Source organism: Microcaecilia unicolor, chromosome 9 (assembly GCF_901765095.1).
Source record: "Microcaecilia unicolor chromosome 9, aMicUni1.1, whole genome shotgun sequence".
Taxonomy (NCBI): domain Eukaryota; kingdom Metazoa; phylum Chordata; class Amphibia; order Gymnophiona; family Siphonopidae; genus Microcaecilia; species Microcaecilia unicolor.
The window spans coordinates 170,792,279-170,808,101 of NC_044039.1; the positions used below are offsets into that span (position 1 = coordinate 170,792,279).

Genomic DNA, 15,823 nt, shown 5'->3' on the forward strand with positions numbered 1-15,823 from the left:
GGCACCAGCGCATGCTCAGCTTTCAGCGCATGCCTGCTACAGACTGCCAAGGTGGAAAGGAGCGTTTTTTCACCAGCTGAGATAATTTCTTTTTTTGGGGGGGGGGGGGGGGTGAAGGGAACACTTGGTGCCCACCCACTTCTTGCCTAGGCCCACCTAAAATCTGTTGTCTGGCTACGCCTCTGGAAAACTAATGAGTAATGAGTAAGCCAAACAAACAAAACAACCTTAAGCTTGCAGCGTTGCATATTGTACAGTGCATACAGGACAATATTGAAACAGGTCAACGCCCCGAAGTGAATTTGCAACTCACTGCCAGAAAATAGCATTGGATTGTTTGCATACTACCGCTACTAAAGTAATAAATAGGTTTTCTTTAACAGAAACAGCTTTAGTTTTAATAAATATCTAGGAACCACATTGATCCAGTTACCCAGTCTCATTTTATGCACGTACTAAAACAGCTTGGAGTGGAGCATCATGGACTGATGCTTGAATAAGACCTATGGGAGCACCTTAATATTTGCTTCTCAATGAGTAAGTAAAGGAAAATACGATTTATACCACCAGCCTTTCCCCGTGCAAAGCCTGTTAAGTATGCCCGACAAAAATAGACCTGTGCCTTTAAGAACTCCCTTTCCATTTTACTCTATGTTTACATAACAGAAAGGGCAGTTTCACCGAGGGCAGAATGGGGGCACCGGCTCCATATTTACCCTGAAAAATACCTCCCACGTAGACAAACGCTGAAAAAACAAACAGATCGCCAGATGTACAGAATACACACTTTGAATAGGAATGTTGCTTCACAGCTTGCTGCCAGCTTACTCGCTTGTCTGATGGACGTCTGGGTGTCGCTCCCCCCTCCTTCCGGCTCAGGCATTTGGGAGCGTCCATGACTGAAGCTCGCGCCGCCAAGGGTGCTTTAATCGGATGTGTCTGGTCGGGGGGGCGGGCTGTCAGTGTGGTGGAGGGGACGGAGCTGCTGTGAGACTGTAGAGTCGCGGAGGAGGACAAGGGGAGTTGATTGTTTCTTGGATGGAACTGTAAATCCCTCAGACGGAGAAAGAAAAGACTCGGAAGGGTTTGACTTGCCGGGAGAGCAGTGGCTGCTTATTCTCCATGTTTTCCCCGAGCCAAGAGGAGCACTGTGCCCCCAATAAAGAGGCTGTGAAGTACGGCGAGCTGGTGGTGCTTGGGTGAGTGTGAGAGCTGCTGCTGCTCCTTCCCGTTCTAGAGGGGGAGAAAAAGCAGCCCGAGAGGTCACTGATTACAAATTCAGTCTGTCCCAGCGGTCTTTAGAGTTGTGAAAGCCCAGCTTTTTCAAGTTACTTCTGATATTTTTTGCACTCTTTTGTTTTTTTCACCTCTTATCTTGTGGATGTTGGTCGCTCGCTCTCTTTAGCGTCTTGTGATCCTTATTTACACTGCGAATCTGTCTAGCCGCTGGCCTTTCGGCTACCCTGAGATCACAAAGCCGGGCGATTGATGTTTGCTGTTTACCTACGGGGTGAGACTGTACGCCCTCCTCTTCCCCCGTCCTCTGAAAGCCTATTTGTAAATGTCAGGCTCCGGGTCAGCCTTCCAAGCAGAGGTAAATACTAAGAAAGCCTTTAAATGAAAGTTGGTGGGGTTTATTTTCAGGCTGTCTTTATTTTTGCCCTTCCCTCCTCTATCACTTCTGGGCTGTAGAGGTGGCAGACAGTTAAAGTTTGGTTTTGTTTGCACTGTGTATTCCTCTCTCCCTCCCTCCTTCCTTCCTCTCTGCAGTTTGTCTCGCAGCCACCTTTGGTGACTGAATGAAACAGCACTAAGCAGTGTTTAAGCTGCCCCTGTGCTGGTTTGTGTTTTAGTTTGTGTCTTTTTCAGGGCTGCTGTGCCTCTGTGTCTCTCCTCCTCCTGCTTCATAGGATTTTTTTTCCTTTTATTCCTTGTAGCTGAGGCAGTGAGATGAATTGCCTCTAGGTTTTTACAGTTTTCCGTCTACCCCTCCCCCTACAGTTTGAAGAGTCCTACTGTGGGTTTTTCCTTTGTCAGTTGTCACCTCGCTTTTTTCCACCCTTTCACTGATGCTCTTTAATTTTCCCTGCTCCTTTTAGTCAGGGAAGGATCTGTGGGAAGGTAAGTTGAAGACTGATCTATGACTGGTTTCTTTGCTAATAGCACAGTATGCTCCCCCCCCCCCCCCCCCCCCCCCCAGGAACAGACCCCATTCCCCACTGAGGTTTTCTGAAGCCTAAGAAGCCCAGTGGGCCCCTCCTCCTCACCTCTTTATCTACAAGATTGCAGGCAGCTTTGAGACTGATGCAGAAAGATACTGTGGGCGCACTAGTCTGTGTGCTTCTGTGGGCCACAGGATGCAGGCAGGATCCCAGCGCTGAAGTTGACTTGCGTAGTAGATAGCAGTGCACAGCATATTAAAATGTAATGTGTTATTTTATTATGTATTTCTGTTCCTTGCTTAGAATTTTATGATAATGCAGGTTATAAGTAAATTTTATTATTTTATTATTAGTAGTATGGAAAGGTGGCTGTTTAGTAATTCAGTGATTGTAAAGTTGTGTGCTCATGTCTACCGTGCAGCATACAACACTAAAAAAGTACTTCCAGGTCTGAGGCGGCATAAGGGACCCATCTTAGCCTGACCACCTTTTAGCTTTCCACATCGGGCCCTTCCCATCTCTGACTTATCCCGACCTGACGTGATCGACGATCCCCTACTATTACTACTACTTATCACTTCTATAGTACTACTAGACGTAGGCAGCGCAGTACACTTGAACATGAAGAGACAGTCCCTGCTCACAGAGCTTACAATCTAATTAGGACAGACAAAGAGGACAAATAAGAGATAAGGTAATTACTAAGGTGGAGGTGATAAAATAAGGGTACTGAACAAGTGAGTAAGGGTTAGGAGTTAAAAGCAGCATCAAAAAGGTAGGCTTTTAGCCTAGATTTGAAGACTGCCAGAGATGGAGCTTGACATTCTTGCTCAGGAAGTCTATTCCAGGCATATGGTGCAGCAAGATAAAAGGAGCAGAGTCTGGAGTTAGCGGTGGAGGAGAAGGGTGCAGATAAGAGAGATTTACCCAGTGAACGGAGTTCCCAGGGAGGAGTGTAGGGAGAGATGAGAGTGGAGAGGTACTGAGGAGCTGCAGAGTGAATGCACTTATAAGTCAATAAGAGGAGTTTGAACTGTATGAGGAAATGGATAGGGAGCCAATGAAGTGTCTTGAGGAGAGGACTAATATGAGCATAGCAACACTGGCGGAATATAAATCGTGCAGCAGAATTTTGAACAGATTGAAGAGGAGAGAGATGGCTAAATGAGAGACCTGTGACATTACTGATAATATTAGACCTGACCCCCCCCCACCCCCAACAAAGGTAGCCAACACTCCTAACAATCCCTGACAGCCTAGCGGTCTCTGATCCTTGCACCCTACACTGATCATAACATTTAAATATATACAGGCTCATTTTCGAAAGAGAAAGACGCCCATCTTTCGACACAAATCGGAAGATGGGCTTCCTTCTCACAGGATCGTCCAAATCGGTATAATCGAAAGCCGATTTTGGGCGTCCCAGCTGCTTTCCGTTCCAGGGACCGCCAAAGTTCAAGGGGGTGTATCGGAGGCGGGACTTGGGCGTGCCTAACACATGGACATCCTTGACCCATAATGGAAAAAAAAAGGGAGTCCCTGACGAGCACTTGGACGACTTTACCTAGTCTTGTTTTTCTTACGACCAATCCACAAAAAGGTGCCTGAACTGACCAGATGACCACCGGAGAAAATTGGGGATGACCTCCCCTTACTCCCCCAGTGGGGATGACCTCCCCTTACTCCCCCAGTGGTCACTAACCCCCTCCCACCCTCAAAAAATATCTTTCAAAATATTTTGTGCCATCCTCAGATGTCATACTCGGGTCTGTGACAGCAGTATGCAGGTCCTTGGAGTAGTTTTAGTGGGTGCAGTGCACTTCAGGCAGGCGGACCCAGGCCCATCCCCCCTACCTATTACGTTTGTGGAGGAAACAGTGAGACCTCCAAAACCCACTGTGCCCACATGTAGGTGCCCCTTCACCTGTAAGGGCTATGGTAGTGGTGTACAGTTGTGGGTAGTGGGTTTTGGGGGGCTCAGCACACAAGGTAAGGGAGCTATGTTCCTGGGAGCAATTTCTGAAGTCCACTGCAGTGCCCCCTAGAGTGCCTGGTTGGTGGTCCAGGGGGACCAGTGCACTACAAATGCTGGCTCCTCCCACGACCAAAGGGCTTGCATTTGGTAGTTTCTGAGATAGGCGTCCTTGGTTTCCATTATCGCCAGAAATCAGAAACGACCAAGTCTAAGGACAACCATCTCTAAGGATGACCAAAATTTCAAGATTAGGGTGTCCTCGATTGTATTATCGAAACGAAAGATGGACGTCCATCTTTTTCGATAATACGGGTTTCCCCACCCCTCCATCAGGACATTTTGCGAGGACGTCCTCAACAAAACTTGGGCGTCCCTTTCGATTATGCCCCTCATTGTATCCTTGATAGTCTACTGAACCTCCCTACCCAACCTCTGTACCATGCACCTCAAGACTAGAAGCAGGAATGATGCATACTTGCACCTTCCTCTGGTGCTGCCATGATCCCTAGCACTAGGGGGTCAGGTGACTCCATTTTGAATCATGGCAGGAGCGAGTGGGCATTATTTCAGCATCTCCGGTCTTGAGGTGCATGGGTTGGGTCGTGGGGGTTGGGGGGGTACATTAGACTACCAGGGAGATACACTATTGTTTGGGCTGACAGGAAGGGTGACATTTTGCAAGGAGCTGTAGATTACTGCTGTGATTTTAACATACCAGTAATTTCTTTGCTTGTTGATTAGTGCATCCCATGGTAGAGTTTTTTTCCAGGAACTTTATGTTACAAACCATGTGGTCATCGACTCTAATGCACAGCTTTCTGCATCTGGCCTTCACTTTTGAGTTTACCCCTTGTTTATTTCCTCCCTTTAATGTGTTCTTTCCCTTTTATTGCCTACCAGCATGGCAGTCAAAAAAAAAAAAGCCACAAAGCCTAAGGCCTCTCTTACCCCGACACCATCTTAATTAATGATTCCAACTCAATTTCCGACCCCCACTGCTGCCATGATGTCACCAAACCCTCTCTGCATCCCAGAAGGAGTGCTTCTGCTTGGGATGTGGGAGGTAGAAGGAGAGGCTTGAGGCAGCTGTCAGAGTGTGGTGGGAGAGGACAGCAGGAGGGAAAACTCATCGGCCAGCCTTGCAGAGGCAGGGAAGGCTATTCCTTGAACATCCCAAGAGCAAATTTAACCATCAATGAAGCAATGATACCAGTTGCTTAGCACCAGTACCCACTCAAGACAGAAGTGGAGCACCAAGTCAACCCTACCCCTCCACTCTCGTGTGGAGGCAGGGAACCAAAACCCCAAGAGAAGAGGGCCTTGATGTGGGGGGGGGGGGGGGGGGGGGGGGGAGGAAGCATGCATGCCTAGGAAGTGGCTTTCCAGGTCCAGTTAGAACACCTTGTCAAATGCAGCAATGGTGGCTGCCACCCACCCCTCTGCTCCTTTCACCTTGGTGACAGGTGGATTTTGTGCTGCTTGGGGCCAAGTGGGGCTTGATTTTAAGTACAGCGAGTGCCCCCTGCTGCCTGGCCAGGACTTGCATCCTACATCCTGGTATTGGCCATATGTCATAGGGAGCAACAGGGTGATGTTAACATCCAAGTTGTATGGGAAGACTGTGCTTTTACTGTATGTATCTCCCTAGCAGCCCTCAAAAAGCCCTGGAGAAAGTACTTATGGTGGAGAGTGTTTTCTACTAGCTAGAGTCTTTCAAGGGACATGGAATGAAGGCGATTCTTTCTAATGTACCACTGTTTATCTAGTGTCTGTGGACCCTAGAGAAGTTATCACCCATCTTGGCTCTTCCCCTGGGGTGTATGCTGAAAGATCTGCAATATGTATCATCATTCTATGGGCAGATATGGATGGCATTTCCAGGGAAAGCAGGTCAAGGGGAACTTTAGTATCGCCAATGGCTTGATGAACATCCAGAGGTTCTACTTCATGGAGGAAGTGTGATGCTTTCAGTTCTTACCAGCCTAGGTACATTTATTGAGAGTGTTCAGAAACAACTGTTAAGTGCCTACGTTCAGGTGCTGCTGGCAATCCCCTCTAGGTCTAGAGCTCCTTGGTGCAACCATTCTTGCTCCCATAGGCATGCCCTTATCATGTCGTGATGCTGATGAGGGAGAAGGTACTTGTGCTCCACCCCCTATTCCTGCTCAGAGAGAAGCTCCTAGTGTATCACCAGTCACTGGCTTCACCACCACCACTGATACCACCTCTTTCAGGGCTACTAACCAATTGTCCCTTAACCTGGTAAAAAACAGAGCCAATGTTTAGTTAGAAATTCCTCAGCTGATTTGGTTGCATAACCTTGAAATCCAGCTAAAAAGGAGATAGAGCAGCTTTTAAACCAGGACCTGGGGGAAGGCTGACAGTCATTCAAAAGTGCATGTTTCGGAATAAGGTGTCTTTCAAACATATCACCAAAACAGGGAAGATAGGGTATCCCGATAGTGAGGTTGCAGTAGAGACCATAATAGACCAAGTGTCTTTAAATAAAAAGCAGACAAAAGATTGCAAATTAACACTGTCAACTGCTGAGCAAGAGGTAAATAGGAACAACAAACATAGTTTGAAATGTCTATATGTGAATGCTAGAAGCCTAAGAAATAAGATAGGAGAGTTATAATATGTTGCACTAAATGACACTTAATGAAAAATTCGATATAATAGGTATCTCTGAAATCTGGTGGAAGTAGGATAACCAGTGGGACACTGTCATACCAGGGTACAAATTTATATTGTAGTGATAGGGTGGATCGATTTGGTGGAGGGGTAGCATTGTATGATAAGGAGGGCCTTGAATCCAATAGAAAGAAAAATCTGCAGGAAACAAAACACATCTTGGAATCCCTGTGGATTGAAATCCATGTGTAAAGGGGAAAAGGATAGTGATAGCAGTGTACTACCGTCCACCTGGCCAGGATGATGAACAGATAGATATAGAAATGTTACCAGAAATGAGGGAAGCTAATAAACTGGGGAACACACTAATAATAATGGATGATTTCAATTACCCCAATATTGACTGGGTAAATGTAACATCAGGGCATGTTAGAGAGGTAAAATTCCTTGATGGAATCAAGGACTGCTTTATGGAGCAGCTGGTTCAGGAGCCAACAAGAGGAGGAAAAAATTTAGAACTAGTCCTTAGTGGAGTGCATGATCTGGTGCAGGAGGTAATGGTGATGGGGCCGCTTGATATCAGTGATCATAATATGCTCAGATTTGATATCGGCTTTGGAGTAAATCCACACAGGAAATCCAATACGTTAGCATTTAACTTTCAAAAAGGAGACTATGATAAAATGTGAAGAACGGTGAAAAATAAATTAGAGGAGCAGCTGTGAAGGTCAAAAATTTACATCAGACATGGATGCTGTTCAAAAATACCATCCTGGAAGCCCAGGCCAAATATGTTCCATGTATTAAAAAAGGAGGAAGGAAGACCAAACGATAGCTGGCAAAGAGACCCACCCAAGAAAAAGATCTGGGTATTGTTGTAGATAATATGCTGAAATCTTCTGCTCAGTGTGCAGCAGCAGCCAAAAAAGCAAGCAGGATGCTAGAAATTATTAGGAAAGGGATGGCGAATAAGACCAAAAATACTATAATGCCCTCAGTATTGCTCCATGGTGCAACCTCATCTTGAGTATTGCATTCAGTTGTGGTCACCGGATCTCAAAAAAATATAGCGGAAATAGAAAAGGTTCAAAGAAGAGTGACCAAAATGATAAAGGGGATGGAACTCCTCTCTTATGAGGAAAAGCTTAAGAGGTTAGGGTTCTTGTTCAGCTTGGAAAAGAGACGGATGAGGGCAGATATGATTGAGGTCTACAAAATCCTGAGTGGTATAGATCAAGAAGAAGTTAATCGATTTTTTTTTCTTTTTTTTACTCGTTCAAAAGTACAAAAAAAGACTAGGGTACACTCAAGTAACCTACATGGAAATAATTTTATAACAAATAGGAGTATTTTTTCACGCAATAAATAGTTCTGGAATTCTTTGCTGGAGGATGTAGTAACAGCGGTTAGCGCATCTGGTTTAAAAAAAAAAGGTTTGGACAAGTTCCTGGAGGAAAAGTCCATAGTCTGCTATTGAGACAGACATGGGGATATGGGAAGCTACTGCTTACCCCGGGACTGGTAGCATGGAATGTTGCCACTGTGTGGGTTTCTTCCAGGTACTTGTGACCTGTCTTGGCCACCTTTGAAAACAGAATACTGAGCTAGAAGGACCATTGGTCTGACCCAGTATGGCTATTATGTTCCTCATCAGCTATTTTATTGAGATTGTTCACTTTTACTTGTGTAGGCAATATCCAGGGGTGTCCTCTGGTTTTACCTATATGTAAGTGGCCCAGGAAAGCATATCCTGCTCTCAGCTCAACCAGTGGTATTTTAGTCACTTCATCAATTCACTGAGATCTGATGAATGTTGTGGAATTGGCATCCTTCTCAGATCACAAAGCTATGGTCATGAAAGTAGGGCTGGACTTTGTCCTGCCTTGAACAATCCACTGGCACTTAAACAACTCCCTCCTAGAAAAGGATGGGTTTGTTGTGGTGGTCTGGTAGTTTTAGATGGATGGATACACTTGGGAGGCCAACTTTTCTTCAGTCTGTCAGTGGTAAGACGTGAGGAAAATCAGCTTTTGTGCTCTCCGTCACAGGTACACCAGTGGCATTGACAGGGAAAGGTGTTGCATGATGAAGCTATTTTGGGGGGAAATGCTTGACTTTGACAAAGTTTGGTTTGGTTGTTTCTTCATTTCGGTTGTACGGCCTTGAATCACTATGAACTAAGATGTTTAGTGTAGTTGGGCTGTCTCTCTGGAATGCTCTCCTGTCATATTTATGACTAGTGGAATCATTCCAGGTTTTTAAGCGATTACTTAAAGCTTATCTATTTTAAGCCGCTTTTCAGTCCTGATATGGGCTCTTGTCCCTTGCCTTCGTTGGCCTTCTTCTGGGGACTACAGTATTGATGAAATTGTGAATTGATTCCTGGTTGTGTGTAGTGTGTTACTATGTTTTAACCGGTTTTTATTCTTTCCTGTTTTAATTATGACATTCTTTTTCTTTTATTTTATATGGAGTGGCCTAGTGGTTAGAGCACTGGTCTTGACATCCAGAGCTGCCTGGTTCAAATCTCACTGCTACTCCTTGTGATCTTGGGCAAGTCGCTTAACCCTCCATTGCCTCAAGTACAAACTTAGATTGTGATCCCTCCAGGGGCAGGAAATACCCAGTATACCTGAATGTAACTCGCCTTTAGCTACTACAGAAAAGGTATGAGCAAAATCCCAAATACAAATAAATTGAGACTTGTAAACTGCCCAAGGGGTCATTCCAATGGGTGGTATATCAAAACTAAAATAAACTTGGAAATTTGACACCCATTTCTGATGCCCAGAATGAAGCTCTGCACATGGCGTATATGGAGAAATATACTTTCCGTGTCCTTGAGGGTTCTGTGCGAGATAATGGATTCAGTTTTCGTGAGAAATGGACTGTGGCTCACATCTCTTCCATGGGTTGGAAAAGGAGAGAGGGCACAAAATGCAGATGCTTTCTAGGTGCAGACAGTGTCCCTCTTCATGGATCCAGTGAGGATCAGGGCAAGAGCTAAGTAATTCTAATAGACTCCTCTGTGGATCCGGCCAGCTCTCATTTGCAAAATTCTGTTGGAGGGGTTTTCTGTCAGCAAGGGGAACCGACATCAGATTGATGAGCCCTTGAGTCTAGCTGACCTCTCTGCTACTTTTCAGCCAGGCGTTATTTGGGAAGTCCCTACACATCTGTCGATTTGATTCGCTAGGACCTGTTCTGCTGCAAGTCCTGGCTGAAGCCCTAGAAATGGGGAGATTGTTGGTCTTGCTGTTCTATCTCACTTCTCTGTAAAGTGGAAGAGTAGTGTAATGGTTACTGCAGCAGCCTGAGAACCAGGGGACCCGGTTTCAATTCCCACTGCAGCTCCTTGTGACTCTGGGCAAGTCACTAAACCCTCCATTGCTCCAGGTAAAAAAAATAAGCACCTGTTTATAATATGTAAACCATTTTGATTGTAAAGACAGAAAGGCAGTATATCAAATCCCAATTCCATCCCCTTTCTCTTTCCCCCTTATAAGATCCCTGTCAAACCACTGTCACAGTGGCTGGCTACTGTACCAGCAGACCTGATTCACCCTGCTTAGTTCTATATGAACCTGGGCCAACCTATTTTGATATGTTTTGGGGATTTAATTTACTTTACATGTAGGATTGATCTGTAGGTAGCGTTTTTGTTTCTAGATCAGCCTTCAATAGGATGGATCATGCATACCTCATGTGTACCTTGGGTTCGGCTCCCAATTTACTACTACTACTTAACATTTCTAGAGTGCTACTAGGGTTACACATTAACAAAAAAGGACAGTCCCTGCTCAATGGAGCTTACAATCTAAAGGTCGAAAAATTTTTGAGTCTTTTCCACCTCCTGTACTAAGGTGCACAGTGCCTATTCATGGTTCACTGGTTCTTGGCAGCGCCACTGGTATTTGGGAGGGGGTACATTAAGGGTGCTCACTGTTTGGGCAACCATACGCATTAGCCATTGAACTGTTCCTGTGCCTCTTATGCAGGCAGCTCATTGTACCTGTGCTGCAGGAGCTTGACCTCTAAGCTGTTGGCTTATGCTGATAACATGCTTCTTGTGGTTTGTGACCCAGAAAATATGTAAATGATACAGACCTGCTAGTGGGTCTATTCAGCTGCCTTCTCCAGTAAGATTAACTGGACCAAGTTCTCGGATCTTTTGGTAAGGTCGCTATTTGGGGGGGGGAGGGGGGCTTCTCCCTAGCCAGACATTTTCATGTGGCAGGGAGACCATAAAGGTACTTAAGGGTCCACCTTTCTGCCATGGAAACCCCAGCCCCAATCGCTATGAGCTGGTGGAGATAGTGAAGATCTTCCTGAGCTCGTGGTTGTGTCTGCTGCGACTGGTGTCTATCCAGGGCAGGATCTTAGTAGTGAATCAGTTGGTGGTAAGCATGTTCTGACACCAACTGACCACCCCAAGTCCCACCTTGAAGTTCGTTGCCTCAACTTAGGGAAGGTACTGGATTTTTGGGGTCAGTAGGAGTCTTTCTGTGAAAGGCAGTCATGGGTTAGTGTGTTTGAGGAGTCTGGGGAATGCTTTCTGCATTCATTCCTTGCAGAGATTTCTGTATGCAGACCCTACTCTGTGATGGAGCAAATCGGCAGCCTTTATTCTCTGCCTGATGTGTGGATTGCATTATGATTGTCAGCTTTTCATCATCAACACATTAAGGTGTTCTCGCAGCCTTCTGCAGCTGCCTTTCTTCTACCTAGAAGTTTTTTGGAGTTTGCCACCTCTTGCAAAGAAATCTTCATGGGCGAGCTCCTCCTGCCCAACCCTGCTCTGGGCGTGGATATGTTGAAGGATCCCATGGTGGATGCCTAGCTCTGCTTGGCACCTGCTGAAGTGTTGGCAGTGGTTGGCAGTGGGCTAAACCTTCAGCGCTAGCCTAGTGAAGAGGATAGGACTGATCTTTGTCACTCAGAGGCTTCTGTGGTGTGTAAGAAGCTGTTTGACTATTGGCCAAGCCACACTATTGGAGGGGGCTCAAGGTTGGGGGTCCCTGTCTGAATCTGACCCCTATCCCAGTGCATAAAGCCTAGGTAACGGAAAATCCCTTTTTCCCCACTTCCTCCACCCCCCCACAGTCTTAGCAAGCTGTTTTCGATTCCCTTTTGCATTGTGTCATGAAGGGACCTTTGCTGCTGATCTGGGAGGTGAGGAAGGTCCCTGCTGGGAATCCTATTCAAAACTGACTGCTCGTTTCAGTGGGCACCTTTCTTGGATGCTGGTGTATGGTTTGGTGGCTATCAGCGGGTTTTTAAGTAGGGGTTCCTCGCACTTGTCCTTTCTGTGGGCAAGATGAGTCTTGCCCATATGATCCTTAAACGCTCCTTAGAAACTCAAAAACAGGGTTAACCATATTAGCTCTTTTGGGTGGGTGCACCTTCTGGTTGTTGCTAAGGATGTTATCTAGTGGCTTTCAACCCAGTCTTTGGGGGACCACCTGGCCAGTTAGGTGTTCAGGATACCCACACTGAATATGCATGAGACAGATTCATTTAAGTATCTTGCAAACCCGACTGGCCAGGTGGACCCTGAGGACTGGGTTAAACCACTGATCTAGTGCAGTGTTTCCCAAAATCTGGTCCTGGAGTACCCCATGCTAGTCAGGCTTCCAGGATATCCACACTGAATGTGCATGAAAGAGATATGCATATAATGGAAGCAGTATATGCAAATCAAGTTCATAAGTACATAAGTAATGCCATACTGGGAAAAGACCAAGGGTCCATCGAGCCCAGCATCCTGTCCACGACAGCGGCCAATCCAGGCCAAGGGCACCTGGCAAGCTTCCCAAGCGTACAAACATTCTATACATGTTATTCCTGGAAATTTGGATTTTTCCAAGTCCGTTTAGTAGCGGTTTATGGACTTGCATATTCATTGTGGATATCCCGAAAACCTGACTGTCAAGGGGTACTCCAGGACTGGACTTGAGAAGCACAGATCTAGTGGACCAGAAGCACTAAGTTGGCTGAGTGGGGCCCACTACAGTGTGGCTGTGCATGGCCAGATCATAGTGGAGCCCTTTTATTTATCCTTAGAATTATGTCCCTATAGACCATCTCGTCACTTTTTTTTCGCTCTGCCAGTGAATTGCTTCTTTCTCTTCCTTGCCCTGCTTGTGTTCGTTTGGAGAGCAGATGTCGTGCTGCTTTTTATTTTCTTGGCCCACGTTTATGGAATTCTCTTCCTCGTGAACTAAAAGCAGAACCAATATTTATTAAGTTTAAGGTCAAACTTGAGACCTATTTATTTACGCAAGCTTTTTCTCTATAATGTTGCTGTGTGGGATGGGTATGGGAAGATTGCCTGCAGCTGACACAGGGCCAGATGCACTAAAAAAATCGTTAAAGCCCTTCCCTTACCGATTCCATAGCGAATCGGTAGGGAACGGCCATGCATCAAGGGAATGGAATGCAAATGAGCTGCTCGTTGTAGCTCACTTGCATTCTCTATTCCCTCGAAAGCCAGTCATAGTAATATACATAGAGGCATATTTTCGAAGCACTTAGACTTACAAAGTTACATTGGAATCTATGGAACTTTGTAAGGCTAAGTGCTTTGAAAATGAGCCCCACAGTAACATAGTAGATGACGGCAGAAAAAGACCTGCACGGTCCATCCAGTCTGCCCAACAAGATAAACTCATATGTGCTACTTTTTGTGTATACCTTACCTTGATTTGTACCTGTCCTCTTCAGGGCACAGACCGTACAAGTCTGCCCAGCACTCTCCCTGCCTCCCAACTACCAGCCCCACCTCCCACCACCGGCTCTGGTACAGACCGTATAAGTCTGCCCAGCACTATCCCCGCCTCCCAACCACCAGCCCCACCTCCCACCACCGGCTCTGGTACAGACCGTATAAGTCTGCCCAGCACTATCCCTGCCTCCCAACCTCCAGTCCTGCCTCCCAACTCTGGCTCTGGCACAGACCGTATAAGTCTGCCCAACACTATCCCCGCCTCCCAACCACCAGCCCTATTCCCTATTCGTCTGAAGTCCTCAAAGAAGGACTTATGACTTGTGAAAAACATCAATGGGTCATTGCATAGAACGTCTGACACCTGTTGGTCGGGCGGTCGAGCATGCGCAGAGCAGCCAAGCATTATGCTGGCTGCTCTGCGCTGGCTGCTCTGCGCATGCCAAATACGTCCAAAGCGCCTAACACCCATGTAAAAAAAAAAAAAAAAAAAAAAAGAACAAGCTGCGTGTCCCGAGACCTCGTGAGGGACTTAAAATTTTTTTTAAAAAAAAAGTTATGGCACCTTTGCTATGCCTGTGGCCGTCCCTGCGCCTCCCTGTGCCACCCAGGAAAGGAAGGTGCTGCGCCGGCTCACCCCCTCCACAGCCTGCTGCAGGAGGGCTCCGATGAGGCTCGGGTTCCTAAACCCGCTGTGATTGGCTGAGAGAGACCTAGGGGCGGAAGATGGACGGGTGTCGAAGACATGGACGATGGACGTCTTCAACTGCACTCTCCTGCACTTTTCTTGCCTGGGGTGGGCTCTCAGGGGTGGAGGCTGAGCCGGGATCACGGAAGGGAGGAACCCGAGCCAATGGACGTCCTCAACTGCGCTCTCCTGCACTTTTCTTGCCTGGGGTGGGCTCTCGGGTGGAGGCATAGAAGGGAGGAACCCGAGCCACATCGGAGCCTTCCTGCAGCAGGCTGTGGAGGGGGTGTGCGGCGCGGCGTCTTCCTTTCCTGGGCGGCACAGGGAGGCGCAGGGACGGTCACAGGCATAGTGAAGGTGCCATAACATTAAAAAAAAAATTTTTAAGTCCCTCACGAGCACTTGGGACATGTAGCTTGTTCTTTTCTTTTTTTTTTTTTAGATGGGTGTTAGGCGCTTTCCCACTGGTCTCCATGGGTCCCGTTCCCAGCAGCCCCAGCCTAACGAGAGGTGCAGACCTCCTGTTACGTTTTCCACGTTAAGGGGATCGGAAAACAGTAGTGCATCTCATTATAATAGCCTTTGGATCATTTTCAACGGTTAGTGCAGCTCATTTGGATCTTTTGCATTCCGTTTTCGTTAGCTGCTACTGTGACAGTAAAATGCCCTTTTGTGCATGTCCCCGGTTTACTACTTGTGCGCTAAACTGGCTAGAACCAGTTTAAAACCCACGTTGCTGGCTCAATGGGTTTAGTGCATCTGGCCCACAGTATTTAATTTTAACTACTTCTCATTATCTTGGATGGGGTCTTTTGTGTTTTCTGTAGGTTTTGAACAATTTTTAAAATTCTTTTATAATGTTTACCCCTTTGCAGTGGCGTAGGAAGGGAGGGGGCGGTGGGGCGGTCCGCCCCGGGTGCATGCCGCTGGGGGGTGTCATCTCCGTTGGTTCCTTGCTCCCTCTGCCCCGGAACAGGTTACTTCCTGTTCCGGGGCAGAGACAGCAAGGAACCAATGGAGCCGACGCAGCTCCCAGCGACGTGGACTCGGGGGCGGATCGGCCCTCTCGCCTGCCCCTCGCTTCTAAACTAAGTAAGATCGCACTCCGGGGGAGGGTGCGCGCCGAGGGGGGGGGGGCGCCGTGCTGCACCCGGGGGGGGGGGTGCGCAGCGGCGACCCGCCTCGGGTGTCAGCCGCCCTCGCTACGGCACTGCCCCTTTGCTGTACATTATATTAAGAGTAGTAGGTGCTAATTAAACCTTTACACCACATGGTTTATGTACAGCAGTTCACTGACCAGTGGGCAGTTGGAGTGCTCTCCCTTTCCCTGTGCCTACCCTCCTTCCCCCTCACGCTTTTCTTGTAGATCTCTTTCCTAGTTCTCTCTCCCCTTATTTTGTTTCTTCTTCACGTAGGGTATTAAGGTTTAAGATGGACAATGGGCATATATATATTTTTTTAATTTCATTTGTACCCCGCGCTTTCCCACTCATGGCAGGCTCAATGCGGCTTACATAATATATACAGGTACTTATTTGTACCTGGGGCAATGGAGGGTTAAGTGACTTGCCCAGAGTCAGAAGGAGCTGCCTGTGCCTGCAGTAGGAATTGAACCCAGTTCCCCAAGACCAAAGTCCACC

The 15,823-nt window shown here is 46.9% G+C and overlaps 1 protein-coding gene across 1 annotated transcript in view; it reads left to right on the forward strand.

Annotated features, from left to right (window-relative positions):
- Positions 1-979: 979 nt before the first annotated feature.
- Positions 980-15,823, forward strand: part of PELI2 (pellino E3 ubiquitin protein ligase family member 2) — a 193,350-nt gene continuing 178,506 nt past the window's right edge. Inside the window, exon 1 of the mRNA XM_030215316.1 lies at positions 980-1,199. Within this exon, the coding sequence (XP_030071176.1) occupies positions 1,123-1,199 (77 nt within the window). The 5' untranslated portion in view covers positions 980-1,122. The remainder of the gene's footprint in view (positions 1,200-15,823) is intronic.